Source organism: Acinonyx jubatus, chromosome B1, assembly GCF_027475565.1.
Source record: "Acinonyx jubatus isolate Ajub_Pintada_27869175 chromosome B1, VMU_Ajub_asm_v1.0, whole genome shotgun sequence".
Lineage (NCBI taxonomy): Eukaryota > Metazoa > Chordata > Mammalia > Carnivora > Felidae > Acinonyx > Acinonyx jubatus.
The window spans coordinates 185,183,812-185,208,044 of NC_069382.1; the positions used below are offsets into that span (position 1 = coordinate 185,183,812).

Sequence of the window (24,233 nt, forward strand, 5' to 3'; positions counted from 1 at the left end):
AAGTCCTGCCTGGAATCAACAAAATTATGTCCGTGGGCCTTTTTGTGAATTTCAAAGATGGTGGGGATTTCTTTCCAGGAAAATGAGATGTGACAATTAAAAATTCTTTGCCTAAGTCTATAAATCAAGAATTCAGTGGAAAACTATTTTCTGAAACCTGCTGAGGGGTGTAAAAGGAGAATCATGAATTTCGGAATCAGACAAAGCAGTGTTTAAATTCTGCATTTTGGGGCGCCTGGATGGCTCAGTCGGTTGAGAGTCTGACTTCGGCTCAGGTCATGATCTCGTGGTTGACGAGTTTGAGCCCCGCATCAGGCTCCGTGTTGACAGCTCAGAGCCTGAAGCCTGCTTTGGATTCTGCTTCTCTCTCTCTCTCTCTGCCCCTCCCCCACTCATTCTCTGTCTCAAAAATAAAATAAACATTAAAAAAATTTAAATTCTGCATCTAGAGCTTTTTAGCTGTGTGACATTGGTCAGATCATATCACTTCTCTGTACCTTAGTTGTTTTTCTTTTTTAAACTTTAATATGACATTGTATAGGATTAAAAGACATAGTTACAGCTAACTTGACCTAATTAATTTCTTTATTTTTTTTTTAACCTTTGGATGTCCTATAGCCAAATGTTTGCAGGCATTTCAGAGAATGGATACTTAAAACGTTTCCTTACCAGTCATCTTCCAAGAACTGCTTCCCCTTCACTGGCTTGCTGACAAACTGAAAACAATGTGTTTAGATAGATAGGTGGTTGGGCAAGTAGACAGATATTGCCCATAAACATATAACCTAAAATGAAAAGCACCATCATAAAAGCCAACTTGGTGGCCCAAGTGTATTTCAGGTGCCCAGAGAGGGTGCTAGGACCAGCGAGGAGCAAAGTCTCTTCATCCGTCTAGACCCACCAGAGCCTCTAAAGTGTTGGCCTTGCCACCTGCTGAGCAGGAACCTGACTCAGCTTTCCACAGGTAACTCTCCTATTAATAACAAGAAGGGGGGCAGGTGCACTCCCATCTTGAACTTGGAAAACTGAAACTCAGAGATGCAGCGGCTTCCCCAAGGTCACACAGCAAGCGAGAAGTGACAGAACCAGGATTTAACCTAAGACTGTGTGCCCCAAAGCCTGTGTATGATGTGTAACTTCTAATAATAATGAGAACTACCGTTTTTACGGTTACCTCTTCTATAAAGTCTCCCTCCCATTATCACCACCCATCTCTCCCCATGTGGAGCTGGCTCTTCATTCTTGTGCCCCCACTGTACTTCACAGAGAGATCTCTTCAAGTGCTAGTCAAGTTCGAGTTCATGCCTGCCTCCTTTATTATATCATACGTCCCCACAGGATAGGATTGGACATCACTTTCCATTTTATCATTCATGTACTGTTGCTCATAGTACCAGGTTAATAATGTTAATAAAGAACCAAATGAATGAATGAATGCCTATTGCCTACCAAGCACTCAGCCCACCACAGCTTTGACAGGACAACCTCTTTATGCTTCAGTTTCCTTGCCTATAAAATGAAGATGATCATAACACCTACCAAACAGAGTTGTGGGGATGAGTTAATTGTTGATAAATTACATACTCTTGATGAGCACATACTAAATGCTCAGTAAATGTTAGCCATTATTACCACCACACTTAATTCCCACAATTCCCTTTATGTTTAAAATTTTTTTTAATACTTATTTATTTTTGAGAGCTGGAGAGACAGAGCGTGAGTGGGGGAGGGGCAGAGAGCGAGGGAGACACAGAATCCAAAGCAGGATCCAGGCTCTGAGCTGTCAGCACAGAGCCTGACATGGGGCTCCAACTCACGGACCATGAGATCGTGACCTGAGCCGAAGTCAGATGCTAACCAATGCTAACCACCCAGGTGCCCACCCCTCACAATTCCCTTTAAATTTTTTTAAAGTTTATTATTTATTTTGAGAGAGAGAGGGAAAGTGTGAGAAGGGCAGAGAGAGAGAGAGAGAGGGAGAGACAATCCCAAGCAGGCTCTGTGCTATCAGCACAGAGCCTGTCGTGGGGCTTGAACCCACAAACTGTGAGATCATGATCTGAGCCAAATGGAGATCATGATCTGAGCCAAATCAGATCATGATCTGAGCCAAGTTGGAAGCTTAACCAACTGAGCCAGCCAGGCACCCCTACATGGAGAACTTTAAATAAGGTATTACAATCTCAGTTTCACAGAAAAGCAACTGATTTCAGAGACAGTAAGGTTCTTAAAGAAAATCACATAGCCAGAAAGTAGCAGAACCAGGAAATGCCCCCCAGGGTCTAAGATATTTTTCATAAACCCTTATTTTCATAGTGAGTTCCAGGGCCTAAAACCTCTTTTACATACAGGGTCCCAAATGATTCTCTTCACCAGCACTGTGGGCCTGGGCTTCAGCCTAGAGGAAGAAATTGGCAGGTGATTAAACCAATGTGGTCCTGATAGCCCAGAGTCCTAGACCATTCCACAAAGCTGGCTAGGATGTTTGGTGGGTTTTGTGGCAGAACACCCCATGGGATCCTTCAGGACACCCTAACCCACCCTTTCCTGATAAGAGTCGTCTAGCTTCTTGTTCTTGATCCAGAACGCTCTGAATCAGACTGTCCACAAGAGAGCATGTTTGAAAAACACCCCTGGGTGATTTTTATGATCAGGGAAGTTTGTGAAACTTGGCTTTGAAAGGAGGATAGTGCAGTCCCCCTCCAGCGGGCAGTTACTGAACATCAGTGTTCCTACAAGGTTCTGCTCTGCCCCCATCCTCCACCCCTTCAGGTTTGTAAATGTAAGGACTAAATCAGACTCCCTAAAAATGTTCTCCTGTGTCAGCGGGGACCACATAGCCCCAGTGGGGTGGCAGGTGGGAGGCGGCTTAGATGCTCCCGGGTGACAAAGACAGTGAATCATGGTTCTTTTGCTCCTGCACTTTTCTCCCTAGAAAAAGTGCCCACGGGCTTCCATGGGGGGCTTTCTAGAAGGGGCTGTAGGCAGCAGCCGCGAAAGCCGATTTTGTCCCAGCATCCCAAGAGGGGGCTGAGCTGTCTGGCGCAAGCTCCGGGAGGCGAGAGCCGCTGCTTTGGCGAAAAGGGGGCATTCGCCGGCTTCCCAGGCAGCAAACTAGCGCGCAGCCAGCCTGCCCAGCCCGCGCCGCGTCGTCAGCGCGTGGAGCGCGGCCGTGCTCTCCGGGGCAAGTTTCCTGGGAGTGTCCCTCCTCTCCACGGACACAGCAAAGTCCCCCGTTCTCCAACAGATGCTCCCCTCGCAGCCCTAAGTGCAAGGACCCGCTGGCGGCCGCGCAGAGCCGGGAGGCCGGCGCGCTGTGGTTGGGGGGACCCCCCTAGGAAATGCCAGCAGCAGCATGAGAGGCTGGACTCCAGCCCGGGTCGGTCCTCACCCCGGGGGGCCGCTGCTCCGCCCGGTGCGTCTGCGAGGAGCTGCTCACTTTTCCCCCTCGCGAGTCTTTGTTCCAAGCCAGAGCTTGCTCGGATTCTCTAATTAACTCCCTCCGCTCCAAAGGGGGCCGGAGGCTGGGATGCTCTGCCAGCTTGAAAGATGTTGACTCTCGAGTGGGAGTCGGAAGGACTGCAAACAGTGGGTATTGTTGTGATTATATGTGCATCTCTGAAGCTGCTTCATTTGCTGGGACTGATTGATTTTTCCGAAGGTAAAGTGGTCGCTCCCACTCTGTGCGGTTGGTCAGGTCTGGTTCAGAACTGGATACAGACGCTGCAGAAGTTGAGGAGGCTTACTTAATACCCAAAGTCAAAGTTTTAAAATATTGCATGCTTGACATGGAGCAGCCTAGCACTGGACAGTTCGTTTCTGTTTACCGAGATATTTGACATTGGGAGGGAAGAGATACTGTACCCGCGGTCTTTCTGTTTGAAAGCTATTGAGTGCAGGGTTATATTGTGGGTTAAATATATTTCCATGGTGCCAAGTTAGGGCTCTACTCTGGGGTGGTAATACAGGTTGTTTTTTGGTCATCAAGTTCATGATGGCTACCACGCCTTAATGTCATTAAGAATTCCATTCTCTGGAGGAATGGGGAAATATCTGTGTGTGCCTCATTAGTTAGGAGGTGCGGGGGTGGAGCTGAGTTGTTGATTATGATATAAAATGGGTAAGCGTTTCGGTTAAAATTGAGTTAATGGGTGCTTAGCAAAAATGTGCTTCGAACACTTAATTTGCAAAAGTGTTTCATTTACATTTCCCAGTGAGCCACTTTGCTCATTTGTCTTTTGAGTGGGAGCTCCTGTGCACGGGACATCATTGTTGCTACCAACAAGTATTTTATCCACCTAATATAAATTTTACTACTCATATCAATTTATTATTCAAGGATGGGGTAAAAAATGTTGATTAACTTTGCTTTAACAATTTGAATAGGTGTGTGTGTGTGTGTGTGTGTGTGTGTGAATATATATATATATATATATATATATATATATATACACTCTATATATGCACATGTATTTTTTCATGAAATAGTTTTTCTGCTGAAATGACATACTTTGAATCATTTAAACCTCAGCATTCAAGATCAATTCTACATCTAAGCTCTCCTTTCTTCTCAAGCGAAAGAATGGAGTTCCTAAGACACTTGCTAATATTCCTTCTGGATCAGGATTCGATCTTCTATTGCCCAGTTATTTATGACTATTCACTTCTCACATTGTGTGTAATGTTGGAAGATGATGGAAATATTTAGCCTGCCCATGCTTAGCTAAAATGACATCATCCCAAACTACATCCGGTACACAGGTTGTTTCTGCTAATATGTTATAATGGTCAAAGTATTTTATCTTTAGGAAGTCTTTTTTTTTTTTAACAAAGTTTAAAATGTTTGTTTGTTATGTTCTAACTGTTTAGATCACTATAAGAACGTAAGAAGTTCCCATTTGATTTTCATATCGTCTTGTAAGTATTCTCACTCTGTGGCAAGTTCTGTTTAGGCACACAATAGAATAATGTATTGGGATTAAATAAAACTTCAGAAATTAATTTCTTCCTTTTCTCATATTACACGGTGATTGTATTTAACCCCTGGAAGGAAAACAATGCATAAGCAAACTTCTTCAAGTACTACACTATAATCTTGCATTATTTTGAGATTCTGCCTCAGTGTGCTAACGTTGTTATCATAATAAAATGCAGATGAGATCATTGCAGTTTCTTTGATGGGAATAATTTCCTTCTGTTAAATTTTATCACTATATTAGTTTTTGTTCTCTGAACTAGGTTGAGCCATAGTCACCCAAATTAAGTGCATAATACTCAACATAGCTTGGCTTCATAGCTAGATGTAGCATTCGCTAAAGGAAAACAGCCATGGGGGTATTGAGGAAGTCAACCTTCACAGAGCTATGGGGTAGCACACAGTTCTTTCATTGCCAATGTTGACAAGGTACGCATTTAAAGTCAGAGTCCCCAGGTTTAAGACCCCTACACATGACTCAGCTTTTATTCTTTAAGTTCATTTTTATGTCACTTAAAGTTGACAGTTTTCAGATGAAACCTTCAATTTGACTTCCAACAATATGAAAAGTAGAATTGTAAACCAGACTCCCTCAACTAGAATCACAGAATTTTGAGCTAGTCCAAATGTCTTTCTTGGGATGGATATCCATATTCATATTCGATTACTACCTATATCCATATATGAATCTATATTTCTATACACACACCTACATATATATGACGTACCTACACATTTATAGATATTATTTAAAATGTTGAATAAGCTGGGGCAAACTTGGATTCAATATGTAGGCCTTGATCATGTTACAATACAAAGATATAGGTTACCATCATGCACAAGGTGTAACCAATTTTACTTCACAAGTCAATCCTTTTTTGTTATGAAGCTCATATTAGAAAATTCTGCTCTAGTTCAACTCTTTCATTTTATGTAGGAGAACAGCTACAGCCCAGAGAGGTTAACTGATTTATCAGAAGGCAAAACTAACTGAAGGAGAAACAGGACCAAAACTAAGGACTACTGAGCACTTTATGGTTCTTTTCCTTCTATCACACCCTTTTTACTTATTTCTCTTCCCTAATATTGGAAAAGAGAGTTAATGAAAACACATGTGGGAAATGTTCTGAATTCTGGAATCTTGTCCTGAACTGTCTACTAACACTCTGAAGAATATCTGAGGGAAATACATTCACAAGAAATAACATTACACACTAGCCACACAGTTTCTGCAAGGCATTGAGCCCAATACAAGTGTGGGACCCAAGAATGGCATTTAAGTGAGCTATGCCTGACCACTGACTGTATCATAGAGTGGAGGCAGGATTAGAACAAAAGCAAGCCAACTGGTGTCCTGATCGTCTTTGCCTCTAAGACTTGCCCAACATTTTGACTGTGACACATAGTCAATGGCAATGAATCCATAATCCAGGTAGAATCCAACAGTGAGATCGAATAAGACCATGAGAACTCTGGCCCAAGCCACCTGTCTGTGTTTTCTAAGGCTGTGGCATATCCAAGCAGAAACAGACTTAGGCTGTATGATCTCCAGCCAGGTGGAGGAATAAGAAAAAGGCACAAAATACAGAGAAAGTCACAAAATATCATCCTTTCTACCTGCAAATGATAAGGCATCCCAAAGGGCTATCCCCATGTATACTGCTAAACTTTTCACTGACTGCACTAGAAAATACAGCCCAGGATAAGGCCAGGGAACTAACCATTCTTTTTCATGGAGAAATGAAGATGAGACCCGGAGCAGAGCTGTGAGCTTTTAGGCCACGTTGAACTTTTATACTATCCTCATGGCAATGATTCTTCTCTGGTACAACTGTAGAGTATTTTATTTAGTATGACTGTGCATTGATTTACTTAGAAAGCAGTTCTGAGTCTGTTTGAATGAGAGAGTCTATATTAGTGTTGGGATAAAGCAATGCTACCTTAGTATCATCGTCTCCGATGGCTAGTGAAAATTAGCCATGGGTAGAAAAGAATAAAGGGAAACATTTCTGCTCCCACCTAAATGAGATTCCGATTTTGCTAAAATCTTATTTTAAAAATGTAATTCTCTTTCAGTTGAAATTCAACATTTAGAAAACAAAAGCAATTTGTAAAGAGGATTCAAAAGACTAATGGGGTTTTAATATGATGATTTGAGGTCTTCCACATATCCACTCATTACTAAGGAGAACAAGGAGGAACACTCCAAAAGTGAATCTCACTGTGTCGTAGATTAGTCTATAATATATTTCCTTTTGAGTTCTAAACATGTGTAGATTTCTCTGTTAAGCTGAGACAGTAGAGAGGTGTGCAAGATGAGCATTAAAAGAATGTACCCTCAGTGAACTTACAGTCTAGGAAAAGAAACTAATTGCCAAACAAGACAGAAGGGGATAAACTGACATAAGCAAGAAATGGCCTGTAGAGGCATAGATGGGGTGGTGCCTCTTGAAAGGGCTCAGAGGAAGGCTTCATGGAAGGTAACAGTTGTACAGGACTTTGCAATGTGAGAAGGGCTTCCCAAATTGGAGGAGGGGAGAACATTCTAGGTTAAGCAAAGATCTTGAGCTGTGCCCCTAAGCACTGACAAGAGGTAGCTTTTATGGATAAGGGCAGTGGCTTTTGCACACATGGGTGTTGAAAGTTGAAATGGGAGATACAGCAGAGGGGGTGACTTGAAGCTCAATGCTAAGAGTGTATGCTTGCTCTTTAACCCTTGAAGAACCACTGATTCAAAGTATTCCACTTTGGGGAAACAAATGAGTAACGTAGCAGACCACTGTTTTAGGTGGGTCTATCTGGGAGTAGGTGAAGATTTGTAGTAAAATAATGGAAGCAGATGCTAGTAATGCTCTTGGAATAATTCAGGTGAAAGACAATAGGGCAAAAATCTGTAGATTCCCTTTCTCAATAAAATACATAATGTGAACTGTCAATTTCCAGTTTTTCCAGAAATTCGTGTTTAGTATAACATCCTTGGCCTGCACTTGTTCTGACACAGCATAATTATATTTTATTTTAGGGCAACATTTTAGACCTTAAATATCTTTTTTAACAGAAGATAAAAGAAGTGTGAAGCACACAGAGGTCATAGTTATAGATACGGTAGCGCCACTTACCATAGGAACGTAACAGTTCTGATATGCATATTGACATCTTGCAAGGTCTTCAATTATTTTGAACTTTTTATTTTGGAAAAAGGCACAGAGCAAAGTGTAGAGAGTAGTGTAATGCACTGCCCCACACCCCTCAATAATGACCATCACTTTGCCATTTGTGTTCCAGCAGTGACTTGCATTTAAAAAATATTTCTCTATTGTCTACAATATTCCAGGCACTCTGCTAGGCCCAGGATACAAAGATGAATTAAAGATCGTCTCTACCATCACAGAACTCTCATTTGTATAAGGAGATGGGAAATATAAACAAAGAAAAGGCGATGCATTATGGTAGATCAACATAAGTTAAGTCCAAGATATAGAAAAAGAATGGAAAGAAATTAAGTCCAAGTGGAAGGGCTAGAAGTGATCAGAAATGACTCCCTGGAGGAGTTGGCTTTTAGCTAGATTTTTATGGTTAAAGAAATTTTATCATAGTCATATGATAGCCAGCAATGGTGTATTCAGGGCTCTGGGTAAGGTAATACCATAGACCAACACAGGGACGTGATACACAATGTGGAATTCCTGGAGCAATAACAACAAAAAATGTCAGAGGGAATTAGCACAGGTTTATTCCTTCTCCTTGATGACGTAATTATCCGTGCTATCTACCACAATGCTTGGTATATAGAAGACACTCAAAACATCACGGTGTGAGTGCCATTTACTGTCACAGAAGAATGGTGCCTGTGCACTTCTACTTATGCTACATAATTGAGGGCCTCCAGTGCCTCTTTCAAGTTTCCATGGTAGCCTGGAAACTGTTGATTAGTTGGCTACATTGTTTTATTTTTTTTATTTTTTTCTATGAGGGAGATTTCAGATCAAAATCCCACTGCAGAGTAGAGATACCCATGTACCAGAGGCATCTGGAGCAGCTGTTCATTAGAACCCCACGGCCATGGGAAATAATTCCAAATGCGATACCCAGCAGTGAGTTGGAAAAGCCCAGCTTACATGGGCTTTGATTTGGCAGGGAAAGTAGCCCTTTCAATTTTACGACTGGAAAAAAAAAAAACACATAAATGTACAAGTGAAATTGAACAAATATATATCAAGCACCTACTGTGTGAAGGAGGATAGAGGAAAAAGGGGTATTTTACTGTCCTTAAAAGTTTTCAAATTGAGATTTTTTTTTCCAATTAGACTCCAAACATGAATAACAAATCCAAGACTAAAAAGGGTCTGGTGAGAGGGAGAAAGGGTTTTGGAAAACTCGAAGAGAAGAGCCTTCCCATCCAGTTGGAAGTTTTCAGGGAAGTCTGCAAGAAGACACAGTGTGGCATTGGATCAAAAGACTGACAGATAGAAACTGGAGGCTATGAATTGTAATTTAGAAAAGAACAGTCATTTCCTGAAATCGTTGTTTGTAATCAGGTTCCTTCTAAAAGTCCATTAATCCATTTAAGACCCCAAGTGTCTGCTCTGGATCTGGCATCATGCTCAGTACTGATTGGTTTGGGGAATATTATTTTTCAGTTTTGCTTACTTTGGGAACCCATTCCCCACCCCAGCTAGAAACAGAGAGCTGGAATCTTAACGGGGAGCAGAGATGAAGGTGAAGAAGTTGTACATTTCAATGGCCTCTAGCCAAGGTCATCAGGAGCACACCTGTGGTTGAACAATTTGGCTTCGTTGCTCTTTGCAGAGATGGGGAAGACATACCATGGAAAGCAGTGAAACATCTCAGTAAGGAGGTATTAGAAAGGACTTGACAATATTTGAGCTTGTGTCAGGGGATTATGATTTTGGAAGTGGGGCTTTGCTCTCGATTGAATTAAGTCAAGAAGCCAGGCTAATTCCATGGTCGAGTATCTCAATAAATCTTATCTATAAGCAGTGAAGACTAGACAGAGGCCAAAGCTGTAATTGGCAAAGAAACAAGCTATAGTAACTAGGATGGGGGGTATTTGGTCATTTTTGTGGCTTACACAGAGTTCATATTTATGCCTCTTCTCACATATAATTACAGAGTGGTCTTGTTTTTGTCTTGATTGATCAAAGGTACAGAGTGATCTTGTCTGATGCTGATATTCTGTGAGATTGGACTTGCTTAAATTCACTAAGGGAACACGAAGGCCCAGTTGATAAAGCAGGGCAGCTCCCTCAGAATGGAAGGGGTCCGTTTTCTCCTCACACATGATCAGAAGGAGGGCAGAGTAAGGTGAGAGGCAGGTGTATAGGGTATATAGCAGACAGATCTAAGTTTAAAGTTTACCTTCCTGAGCTTGAGTTCCTTTTTCTGTAAAATGAGGCCAATAAATCCAACCTTTCAAGATTGTTCTACGGAATACAAAAATATAAGTGAAACATGTAGCTAGTGCCTTGAAGACAAATAGGAGCCAATAAATAAATGCCTTGCTTGTAATTATGTTGGGATAAGATGTTCAAATTCCTTGAGTTATACCAGTGGTTCTCAAATTTTACTGTGTATCAAAATTACCTACATGACTTGATACACCACAGATGTGCTGGACTGTATCCTCAAAGTTTCTGATGCACTAAGTCTAGGTTAGGGTCTGAGAATTCACATTTCTAAGGATTTCTCACTTTAAGCTAACACAGCTGTCGAGGGCCAGCGGTTGGAGAAACACCGAGTTAGGCAATAAACCCATAATGTGAGCAATGTGTTCACGGAGTTCTTTGGCACCTGTTAAACTTTATTCTGGAGCAGTGATGAGACTTTTGTTCTATAGTAAATATTTTAGGCTTTGAGGACATGCTGTCTATTATAACTACTCAACTCCGTTACAGTACAGAAACAGCCGTAGGCAATATACAAATGAATACATGTGGCTCTGCTCTGATAAAACTTTCTTGATAGACATGCAAATCTGAATATCACATAATTATTCTGTCACAAGATATAATTTTTGTAGTTTTATTTTTTAACCTTTTAAATGTAAAACAATGCTTAGCATGCAGAGAATGCAAACAGACAGCAGGATCAATTTGGCCTGTCCCTGTAATTTGCCAATCCCTATTCTAGAGCTGGCAGTAAAGGAACCCATTGAGAAGGGATCTGAGGTTGGGGAGATATTGCTTTTTGGAGACTTGTCTAGATTTTCTGAGCCTTCATTCTCATTGAATGGAGAGGGGTCTAGTCCCTCTTTGGGGTTTGATGAAATTATCTGCCAAATCAGCAAATAATTTGAATTAGCACGTATGTCTTTGTCCAATAAAATGTGTTCTCTTCCCTGATTCTGCATATTCAGGCCAATGTAGAGGTCATTATATAAAGTAAGGCATCCGCATGATTTTGTCACACAATGAGTCAGCGCTGGGGCTAGACATTTTGGGATGCCCTCTTACTGCTTTTCATTTTAGGTATCGTTGCCTCTCGGACAGGTGGCATTATGCCCTTTCCATTTCTTGAAAATGAAAGATATTCAAATCCTGAGTAAGATCACATTTCTCGAAGTGAGACAGACCTGAAGTCACTACACATCTCTACCTTTCACTGGCCACATGGTCTCAGTCAAGGTTTATTTTCCACCTTGACCTCAGTTTTCTCACATGTAAAATGGGGAGAATAATAGTAACTACGTCACAAGAGTATTGTGAGAAGAAAACTAAATATCTGTTACAATTCTGCTTAGCCCAGTGCCTGGAGCTGAGAGTTCAACAAATACTGAGTATTCTAACATTAGTATCACGGCTTTCTTTGTTCTTCACATCCATCATACCTCTTCCTAAACATAGTCATTCATTCAGTCTGTTAAAGAACAAAAACTCAACTGAGTAAATAGGAAGGTCTAAATAGCTTTGTTTAATGATTCATGAATCAGGCAGCGTCCCATCTAGCAAGCAGAGGGAGCTCTGAGGAGTTGTACGAAATGCAAGGTTTTTATGGGAAGGAAAGTGGGGCAAAGAGTTAATAGCAGAAGAAAAGAAAGGATTTTTCCAGGCAAAGTCGATTTCCTTAGGGGGAAGACCAGGGAACATTATCACACAGAATAAGTCATCTTCCTTTGAGGGATGGAGGGCACTCCTGTGACAAATTACCTCATTGGTGCTTATCAGAAAATTCCTGACTGACAGGTTAAAGCTTACATTTCTGGGAGAGGTTGAAACTGCAGTTAGTTAAGGCATTAAGCCCTGGTTTGATGACTTGGCCTATGTGACACCATCTTGGGCATGTTCTGTTCTTTTAACAAATTATCCATGAAAGAAAGGTTTTTAAATGTAATCCTTGTACCAGGCACTGTGCTAGTAATTGGGAACTGAAAGCACAGATTTGGTGAATAGGGGTTTATATACAAATGAACATGCAAACACATCGGTTTAGTAAATTGCCCCGGTCTCACATCTGTGCAAGGATGTGCGTGTCCCTCCAGGGACATACGGAAGAGACTGACTAGTCAGTCCTATTTAGAAAGGGGTGGAGGTTCAGGAAGGACTTGCAAAGGTGAGCTTTGAGCTAAATCTGGGTGACACTTTTAGCACTCGGTATCACTCATTCTTGAGAACTACTGACAATTGATCAAACCTATTTTCACATTTTCAAGGATAACTCATGTTGATCCCAGTTTCTAAATCCTGACTCACATTTTATTCCCTTTTCTCCCACAATGCCTCATTTACTCAAATACACCCATATTTCTTCACGTAAGCCCTCACTAGAACCTATTCCCTGTCTTCATATCCTAATCTAAATTCAGTCAGTCTTGATATATGTTATACAACATAACACAATAATAATAAACCTTCATGCACTGTTCACCAAATCACGTCATTTGTGTAATTCATTTTCTCTTCAGTTACCTCAGTACAGAGTCAATTTTCCTTGTATTTCCACTGGGTCCAGAGCAGTAGAGAGTATATAATGGAGCTTCAACAAATACTTATCAGTGGGTTTCTCAGCTCCTTTTTTGATGGACTCTTTACATCAATATACTTTTCCCATCTTAACTGCATCCCCCCCACCCCTTCTCTTCCAATCTGACTTTGTGTTCTCACAACAGAAATCTCTCCAAATATGGGGGGACTGAGATCAGGCTCAAGAGTCTTCTGTATCACCTACAACATAAAATCTCCATGTTCTTTGCATCTGATACAAAGATGGGATCAGACCAGTCCCTTCTCTTCCTCCTTCTGCTATTTCTTGTTCCAGGAGCACTGTACCGAAGTTACTTGAATAGCTTCATGCTGTCTCCAGCTGCCACATTTTTGCATATACTGTTCTTTCTCCCCAAAAGCCCTTCCCTCCTCATATTCCTGGAAACAATTTTTCAGCCTTCAGCTCTTGGCTCATATTCTTCCTTCTCTAAGAAGCATTTCTTGGCTTCCTCAAGCATCAAAAGACACTCTGACTGTGGGGCTTCTCTGCCTCTGTGCCCATTTTATGCTCCATTGCTATCAAACCTATATTTCTCAAGCGCTCCATGCTGTTTCCTGCTTCATGCCTTTGCTTGCATGCTGAATGTCCCTCCTTCTAGAATACAAATCCCATCGGTCTTCACCTGATTAGCTCCTTCTCATTGTTTAAGCTCAGCTCTGGAGCCATCTGTTCCAGAAGCTTCCCTTGAACCACCTAGTTGGATTAAGTGTCCATTTCTGTTATCCTAAAGTACTCTATCTTAGCACTTCAAACTACATTCAATTCTTGATTTCTATGTCTTTCTCTTTTCCTAAATTTCAAGCACCACGTAGGCAGGCACTTACCTCTGTATTCTCAGTACCTTATGGAAAGGTTGGGTAGATAATGGATAGGCAATTTATTCAGAGGTCTTAGTGATAAACTTCTCAGAGTTTTCACAACATCTTTTTTTAAGTGTTTATTTAAATTCCAGTTAGTTAGCATACGGTGTAATACTAGTTTCAAGAATACCATATAGTGATTCAACAATTCCGTACAACACCCAGTGCTCATCACAGTAAGTGGACTCCTTAATCTCCATCACCAATTACGCCCATCCCCCCACCCAGCTTCTCTCTGGTAACCATCAATTTGTTCTCTGTAATTAAGAGTCTGTTTCTTGGTTTGCCTCTCTCTCTCTCTCTCTCTCTCTCTCTTTTGCTCATTTGTTTTGTTTCTTAAATTCCACATGAGTGAAATCATATGACATTTGTTTTCCTCTAACTTTGCTTAGCATTTTACTCTCTAGCTCCGTACATGTTGTTGCAAATGGCAAGGTTTCATTCTTTTTTTATGGCTGAATACTATTCCATTGTGTGTATATATACCCCATTTTCTTTACCCATTCATTAACCGATGGGCACTTAGGGTGATTCCATATCTTGGCTATTGTAAATAATGCTGCTGTAAACATAGAAGTGAGTGTATCCCTCTGAATTAGTGTTTTTGTATTCTTGGGGTAAATACCCAGTAGTGGGATTGCTAGATTTTAGGGTAGTTCTATTTTTAACTTTTTGAGGAACTTTCATACTGTTTTCTACAGTGGCTGTACCAGTTGGCAGTCCTACCAAGAGTGTGTAAGTGTTCCTGTTTCTCCACATCCTTGCCAACACTTGTTGTTTCTTGTGTTTTTGATTTGAGCCATTTTGACAGGTGTGAGGTGATATCTCATTGCAGTTTTGATTTGCATTTTCCTGATGGTAAGTGATGATAAACGGCTTTTCGTGTGTCTGTTGGCCATCTGGAAGTTTTCTTTGGAGAAATGGCTGTTTATGTCTTCTGCCCATTTTTAGTTGGATTCTTTGTTTTTTGGATGTTGCATTTTATAAGTTCTTTATATATTTTGGATACCAGCCTTTTACTGGATACGTGATTTGCAAATATCTTCTCCCATGCCATAGATTTCCTGCTAGATTTGTTCCTTTGCTGTGTAGAAGATTTTATTTTGATGTAATCCCAATAGTTTATTTTTCCTTTGGGTTCTCTTGCCTCAGGAGACATATCTGGAAGAAAAAGTCGCTACAGCCAATATCAAAGAAGTTACTGCCTATAAGTACGAAGTTTACCTAGATTTTTCTGGGTCTTTAATCCATTTTGAATGCATTTTTGTATGTGGCATAAGAAAGTGGTCCAGTTTCATTCTTTTGCATTCTTTTCCAGTTTTCCCAACACCGTTTGTTGAAGAGACTGTCTTTTTCCCATTGGATATTCTTCCCTCCTTTGTTGAAGACTAATTGACCATATAATTGTGGGTTCATTTCTGGGTTTTCTATTCTGTTCTGTTGATCTATGTATCTATTTTTGTTCCAAAATCATACTGTTCTGATTACTGCAGCTTTATGATATAACTTGAACTCCAGAATTGTGATGCCTCTAGCTATGCTTTTCATTTTCAAGATTGCTTTGGCTATTCTGGATGTTCTGTCGTTCCCTATACAGTTTAGAATTGTTGGTTCTAGTTCCACAACAGCCTCGAACTGATATAATTTTTAGGGTTTTCAACCTTGACACTATTAATATTTTGAGCTAATTCTTCATTATGGCTGCTCTCCTCTGCATTCTAGGACAATTGGCAGCATCCCAGGCCTCTACCTATTAAATGCCAAGAGCACCTCTTCCTGAACTGTGACAACCAGAAGTGTCTCCAGGTGTTTCCTAACATCCCAGGGGCAGGAAGGCAGACAAAATCACCTCCTCTCATCTTGAGAACCATTGGGCTGAGGTCTGATCAAACATAGTGTATAAGCTTTTTTAATACACATATTTATAAATCATAAAATTAAACTTAAGTCAGGGCACCTGGGAGGCCCAGCTGGTTAAGTGTCCAACTTTGGCTCAGGTCATGATCTTACATTTCTTGTGTTTGATCCCCACATCGGGCTCTGTGCTGACAGCTCAGAGCCTGGAGCCTGCTTCGGATTCTATGTCTCCCTCTTTCTTTCTGCCTCTCCGCCACTCACACTCTGTCTCTCTCTCAAAAATAAATAAACATTTAAAAAAAAAGTGAACTTAAGTCTAAAAACATCATAGATTGAAATTATTGGAAACCAAAACTGAGTGTTGAGAAGGAGTATGTTTTTCATTACAAAAGTAATAAACAGTCATCATAGAAATCTTATAAATACAGAAAAAGAAAGAAGTATGAAGAAAATACCCTTAGACCCACCAAAGGAAAACACTGGTAATATTTTCTTTTTACTTTTAGTTTTTCCCACATAGACTTGTTCCTTTAAACTTCAAAATAATACTTAAAAATTATAAAATTTTATGTAGATTTAAATTCAGTATTAGAGCAGAAGTATTTTTATATTAGCTCACAAATCCTTCATAAATATTTTAATGCCTACATTATATTCTATAAATGTGTGTGTATAAATTACTTACCCTGATTTTAGGACATGGAAATTATTTGCATATTTTCCAGTATTTGAAAATTTGTTTAATAAAATCTTTGTGTATAAATTGTTTGTATAATTAGAATTATGTTCTTTTTTTTTAATATGAAACTTATTGTCAAATTGGTTTCCATACAACACCCAGTGCTCATCCCAACAGGTGCCCTCCTCAATACCCATCACCCACCCTCCCCGCCCTCCCACCCCCCATCAACCCTCAGTTTGTTCTCAGTTTTTAAGAGTCTCTTATGTTTTGGCTCCCTCCCTCTCTAACCTCTTTTTTTTTTTTTTCCTTCCTCTCCCCCATGGTCTTCTGGTAAGTTTCTCAGGATCCACATAAGAGTGAAAACATATGGTATCTGTCTTTCTTGTATGACTTATTTCACTTAGCATCACACTCTCCAGTTCCATCCACGTTGCTACAAAAGGCCGTATTTCATTCTTTCTCATTGCCACGTAGTATTCCATCGTGTATATAAACCACAATTTCTTTATCCATTTGTCAGTTGATGGACATTTAGGCTCTTTCCATAATTTGGCTGTTGTTGAGAGTGCTGCTAAAAACATTGGGGTACAAGTGCCCCTATGCATCAGCATAGAATTATGTTCTTAAGATAGGATCTTAGAAGAAGAATTACTGGGACAAGAGAATGAAATGTTTCAAATCTCTGGACATATATGTAAGGGCAAATTGCTTTTTAAAGGAATTGCACAATTCACTTGCCCCATCGTAACGTAGGTATCCCCAGTGGTTTGCACACTATCACTGTGCTATTGGTTAGGGGACATTTTGAAGGTCGACCCTAAAAACCATATTGGCCAGCTCAATGTTAAGAAACTGTCCTGGGGTGAATTGCTAATGGCTTCTAAGCTAACATTAGGAATCTTATTTTGTGCGGACAGGAAATTTCCATTGTGGCCTGAAGATGTTCTTCCTGTTCTGCTGTCAATCAGGATGCTCTGTCTGTATGAAACAGTACCAGCCTTTCCCAATCATCATGCCCATCTTAGCAATCAAATTCATCAATTTTTCTTAGATGAATTTAAATGGCAGGGAGAGAGAGAAATGTCTCTTGTTAGAGGCATACTCAGCTCAAGGAAAAATTTGGTGTATTTTGTTCATGTAACAAGGTCTAAACCCAAGCATTATAGATACTTGACTAAGAAGATATGAAAATCTATCCAGTCAAACTCTCTTACGTTAAATAGGTCATGATAAAGTAATTAGGCACATAGAGTCCCTTTGTGAATTAATGGTAGAGCTTGCTTGCTGAGGCAGAGCAATACTGAGGTTAGGAAACACTGAGCTTTGAAGACAGAGAAGACATAGGGTCAAATCCTGCCCCTGAAATATGCTGGCTGTGAGTCCTATGCAAATCTCCAGACCTGTCTGGACTTCTATTCCCTTGCCCACAAGATGGAAATCACCATTATATGAACTTCATAGGTCTTTAAAATTGTCCAGTAACTTTGAGACAGAAGAGTTTAGAGACAAGGCACTGACTGTATTGTAATTCAAAATTTCTTTTTTTTAAAATTTTTTTAGTGTTTTTATTTATTTTTGAAGGAGAGAGAGAGACAGAGCATGAATGGGGGAGGAGCAGAGAGAGAGGGAGACACAGTATTCAAAGCAGGCTCCAGGCTCTGAGCTGTCAGCATAGAGCCCAACACGGGGCTCGAACTCACAAACTGTGAGATCGTGACCTGAGCGGAAGCTAGACCCTCAACTGACTGAGCCACCCAGGCACCCCATGTAATTCAAAATTTCTAATGATTACTTTGTCTCCCCTTACATAACTATTGGTAGGAAGGATCACAGACACTGTGAGCAGAGTTGCCAAAAATACACATTTCTTTATGTTGATTCTGAATATTTTGTGTTGCAATTTATACTAGGTTGCATATCAGACAGTTCATAGGTATTTTCTATAACCACTTTTATAGATGAGAAAATGTGTTCAAAGAGGCTACATAACTTGTCTACTTTATGAGCAATCAAACAGTAGAATTGGAATCAACCACAGACTTCAGAAGCTAGAGCTCACATTTTCTCATTCTGACCTTCCGTATAAGAGCTAAGTTTTTGTTTTCATTTTCTAAATCTCTGTGATACGTGAAGAAATACTCCAACATCTCTGGATTAGTAAAATCAACATAGTATATTTGGGGCCAGTTACTTTCCCAGACATCCATTTGAATAGAATTAAGTAGGAGTGACTTATATATGTCAATAAACACCTAATTATTAATGACCTGGTCACAGAAACTCTCTAATAAATAAACAGGAAATAATGGAGATCTGGCAGCAATGAGGTAAATTGGTGATATGATTTCAAATTTGAACAAATTACAGGGGACAATGGATAACTATAAAATAGTTAGAACACTTGGGGTGCCTGGGTGGCTCAGTCGGTTGAGCATCAGACTTCAGCTCAGGTTGTGATCTCACAGCTTGTGAGTTGGAGCCCGCATCAGGCTCTGTGCTGACAGCTCGGAGCCTGAAGTCTGTTTCAGATTCTGAGCCTCCCTCTCTCTCTGCCCCAACCCACTCGCATTCTGTCTCTGTCTCTCTCAAAAATAAATAAACATTAAAAAAAAAATTTTAAATAAATAAATAATTTAAAAAATAATTAGAACACTCAGGCACCTAAATAAATAGCCACACCCCACATCTGTCTTCACTATACCCAGCAATTCCTACATATCACTAGTGCATTGAAGAAGAAATTACCAGAGGCTTCTAAACATCACCTGAGTAAGAAGTAGGGTGAACACCTTGCTGCAAATGTTCAAGGAGACACAGAGTGAATTAGCCAAATGCATTCCTCATGACAATAGGTGATTGTCTAGCTAAAACTCTCTTTGAAAATGTACCTCATTAAAAATGTGCACAAAAGTTCTAGGTCCCTAATAAGATTTTAGACTAAAAATATCATGCTCCAAATAGTAAGCTGGCCTCAATATTGTTATATATCTCTTTTATAATACATCAACAATGAAACTCACACATAGCTTAGCATTTTATAGGTGTACTCGAGGGAAAACACAAAATCAGCGAAGAAATCCCATAGTTGCAAATTCTTTGTGAAGTTCAGAGTTGACCTGTCTAGCAAATGTATTCAAAAACACACATTTTACAATAATAGGAACTATTCTTGCTAATGGCTGTTTAAGGTGAGCGGAGCGGGGAAATTTTTCCATGAAGACCAATCTCTTCACTCCACCCCACTCCAGAGGGACCTGAATATGTCTGTTTTTAAGGGGACAATTTAAGCCCTGGAATAATTATTTAAGGAAAGTCTGCCAGCTACTTTCAACAAGTTTTCTCAGGCTGGGAATGGAGGGAAATATTTCAAGTGGGTAAAAGTGGTTTGAAACCGTGTTCCATGACAGCTACACCATGAACTGCCTCGTCTTAGAGAACTTTCCACTCACTTCATTTTGAATGGTGTCAGTGGGGGCGTTCCTTACGGTGCCATGTTCTTCGCTCTTGGACCTGGCTTACGCTTTGCATGGTAAGCCACAGACAGTCTGCTGATGTTTCAAGCACATTATGTGTTCTGACATATCAAGAGTATTAGTCCGAAGCCAAACTCACAGATAAGCAGGGATAAAAGATAAGAATTGACTAACTCTGGTTATCCTTTCCTTGATTTCTTCTTCTTGTTCCTTCTTCTGAGTGCTGGGGCACTGGAGTGGCTCAGTCGGTTCAGTGTCTGACTCTTGACTTCAGCTCAGGACACAATCTCATGGTTCCTTCATTCAAACCCCGCATTGGGCTCTGTGCTGATGTTGCAGAACCTGCATGGAATTCTCTCTCTCCCTTTCTCTCTTCCCTCCCCCCCCCCCCGCCCCAGGTAAATAAGTAAATAAATAAATAAATAAAGCTGGGTTCTGATCCCATTAACATGTATCTATGGTGGGAGAGAGTAGAGGCAAATCCCAAGTACAGGGTTGAAAGTTAAATTAATTACATTATTATTTCATTCTTTTCACCTTCTGTTGCTTAGAGAATTTGATTAAATAGAATTAAATAGAACTATATAGAATTATTTAAAGTGTCATGAAATTAAGTAAACAAATGAGAGATTTCCCCCCCCTCTCGACCCTGTATGCTGCTAGAGAATATTTATGTACTGTACCTCCTAATTAAAATGATCTTCCCCCAAATTTTCTAGCATAATGGTAAGTCTGACTCCATAGGTGAGAATGAGGATCCTTTACATTGGACTTGGCCCTGTCCCATCTCAGCATCAGTTACTCCATATTAGCTCTGTTTTTCCTTCAAAGATGAGAAGATATTTAAATATTTATTTCCGATGATATCAACTAAGCACTCAGTATAGGCAATATTCACAACATTACTGCTCAAGGAGAATAAACATGATGAGCATAAAACAGGCTTAACAAATGGTTCCAAATAATTTTTGTGCCAGAATTTTAACCCAGAGTAGCTGGAGAAATCATCAGAAAAGAAGATGAAGGCTAGAATGTTCACTTAGTTATTGCACCCCCACAAAAAAAAAATTGCTTAGCTTCACGCTGAAGAACACTCACTTTCTTTTTTTTAATTTTAATTATATATTTTTTAATTTACATCCAAATTAGTTAGCATATAGTGCAACAATGATTTCAGGAGTAGATTCCTTAATGCCCCTTACCCCTTTAGCCCATCCCCCCTCCCACAACCCCTCCAGTAACCCTCTGCTTGGTCTCCATATTTAAGAGTCTCTTATGTTTTGTCCCCCTCCCTGTTTTATGTTGTTTTTGCTTCCCTTCCCTTGTGTTCATCTGTACTGTGTCTTAAAGTCCTATGGGGCGCCTGGGTGGCTGAGTTGGTTAGGCCTCTGACTTCGGCTCGGGTCATGATCTCATGGTTCATGAGTTTGAGCTTCGCATCGGGCTCTGTGCTGACAGCTCAGAACCTTGAGCCTGCTATAGATTCTGTGTCTCCCTCTCTCCTGCCCCTCCCTTGATCACTCTCTCTCTCTCTCAAAAATAAACATTAACAATTGTTTTAAAAAGTCCTCATATGAATGAAGTCATATGATATTTGACTTTTTCTGACTAATTTTGCTTAGCAGAATACCCTCTAGTTCCATCCACGTAGTTGCAAATGGCAAGATTTCATTCTTTTTTTTTTTTATTTTTTTTTCAACGTTTATTTATTTTTGGGACAGAGAGAGACAGAGCATGAACGGGGGAGGGGCAGAGAGAGAGGGAGACACAGAATCGGAAACAGGCTCCAGGCTCTGAGCCATCAGCCCAGAGCCTGACGCGGCGCTCGAGCTCACGGACCGCGAGATCGTGACCTGGCTGAAGCCGGACGCTTTAACCGACTGCGCCACCCAGGCGCCCGGCAAGATTTCATTCTTTTTGTTGCCGAGTAATACTCCATTGCATATATACCACATCTTCTTTATCTATTCATCCATCGATGGACATCTGGGCTCTTTCCATACTTTGGCTATTGTTGATAGTGCTGCTATAAATATAGGGGTGCATGTGCCCCTTCGAAACAGCATACCTGTATCCCTTGGATAAATACCTAATAGTGCAATTTCTGGGTCATAGGGTAGTTCTATTTTTAATGTTTGAGGAACCTCCATACTGTTTTCCAGAGTGGCTGCACCAGTTTGCATTCCCACCAACATTGCAAAAGAGACCCTCTTTCTCTGCATCATCGCCAACATCTGTTGTTGCCTGAATTGTTAATGTTAGCCATTCTGACAGGTGTGAGGTGGTATCTCATTGTGGTTTTGATTTGTATTTCCCTGATGGTGAAGAACACTCTCTTTTTTTGTTGCCAGATCAATACCTCTTTTCTTCTAATGATTGTTAATAACCTATATGGTCATATAGATCATCATAAGAATGATGATATAAAAATAATGAAATATTTGAATCATATGTTTTCACTATGGTTGAGGTATGTTTCTTAGCTTCATGGCAAAATCTAATTTTCAACCCAATCAGTAGGTGGTGTGGCCAGAGGTAGACTATGCATGGTGGTCAAGAGTATACATTTAAGTAGGTTTGGATTCCTGAGCATTGTTTACAAGATGTGGGGTCTTGGACAAGTTATTTCAGCTTTCCAAAATTCAAGCTTGTCTTATGTAAAATAGCAACAGACCTTCACTGGGTTGTTGTAAGAACTAAGGGTTGAGGAATGTGTGTGTGTGTGTGTGTGTGTGTGTGTGTAAAATACAGATTCCAAAGTAAATAACGCTCAATAAATGGCAATCCTGTAGTCATATATAATAATGTGTATCCAATTACTTTTATACTGAGAATGTAACAAATTCAAAAGTTGTTTAAAGACAATCCAGAGAGGTTTTATAAGAGACTTTTTAAAATCATACTTGTGCCACATTCCTACCAAAAACCGTAACTGAGAAGTTGGCGTGATGCTTGTTGAAATAGACCATGCTTCGTGAGCTGTTTACCAAGGGAAGAAATCAACTTGAACAACTACTCTGGCACTCACACCATGTCCATTCCTGTCTGATTTTACCCATGTGTTCATCGCCATTGAAATTACCTGCCTGCTCTCCTCCACCTATTTGGGGCTAGGCTGACTTTAAAATCAAGCCTAGTCCCCTTTTAATTTTTTAACCTCCTCTTTCCTTATGGTTTTTACTCCACAAAGTCCACTTTCCTGTTCTCTTTTTACTTTTTGTTCCCAGTGTGTGTTGTATCATTCTCTTACATAAAAACTTCTTGACAACGGGAAGCGTGTCTTGTTCCTTCATTATCCATAAGACAAAAAGCACCTTTCCTAGTACATGTAGGATTTCCTCTATCAATCATTGCTGCTTAATCTGAAAAAAGTACATGTAGAAAAATTACATGATTCCTTGAGTAAAAAAAAAATACCAAATTCCTGAATAATAGGATTTAATTCATAAAAGAAATCATAATTCATAATAGCATATTATTTTATTGTGGATAAATCACCATGATATGGACTCCCATTTTATTTTTGCCTTAGCTTTTTAAGAAGAGAGATAAATTTTTATTCCTATTTTACAGAAAAAATAAAGATTAGAGAAATTAAATGGCCTCCCAATGATATTCTGTCAAAATATTCTAACTATTTATGCTTTATTATAAGTCCAGATCTGATGGGTGATAGATGAATTGAAGCAACTTTGGAGATTTGGGTAAATGTCTTAAAGCTGAGGTTGCATGTTAGTTACAAATCGTATTCTCACTACTACAAATTTTTCTTTCTAGGCTTGTTTTTAGGTAAAATGGGACAAACGTAGCTTGTTGGTTTCAGTGTTGGGATCGATGACTAATATTGCTACTCTGATATCTGCCCTTGTTCTGACTATCAGGGTTTTGAAGGGAGGTGGATAAATAGCATCCCTTTTCTTCCCACCTTATTTTGAATGAATAACAAAGACAAAGGAATGGAAGAGAGAAAAACACAGTCTGTTGATGGTAGAAACCAGGTGGAGGTTGTAGCTCCATGTGAGAGCCTCCCGGACTTGCTGACTTGATTCAGACTAGACAGACCTGGCCTCTCAGTCACAAGCAATGCTGCCTGGGATGGACTCCCCACCCCCGACTCAACCTCCCCAGCCACAGTCTCTGAAGGGTGGTGCTGCCCAAGGGAGACTGAGGTTTAGAAGAATGCAGGGGAATCTTCCTCTTTGTGGGGAGTTTACTCCCAGAAAAACACAATGGAGAACATGCACAGAGCAGGAAAGCTATTCCTCCTAGATTTACTAATCAGATAAGTCATTCCTCCACAAGGAGAGAGAGAGTGAAAACCAAGTGATGCCATGATGGTTTAGGGAAGATGTGTCATCATGGAAACCAAAGGGTGGGGAGGAGCT

At 40.2% G+C, this 24,233-nt stretch overlaps 1 protein-coding gene across 1 annotated transcript in view; it reads left to right on the forward strand.

The window, feature by feature from the left end:
* The first annotated feature begins 3,310 nt into the window (after positions 1-3,310).
* Positions 3,311-24,233, forward strand: part of KCNIP4 (potassium voltage-gated channel interacting protein 4) — a 223,975-nt gene continuing 203,052 nt past the window's right edge. The window contains exon 1 of the mRNA XM_027046156.2: positions 3,311-3,661. Coding sequence (XP_026901957.1) covers positions 3,550-3,661 — 112 coding nt within the window. The 5' untranslated portion in view covers positions 3,311-3,549. The remainder of the gene's footprint in view (positions 3,662-24,233) is intronic.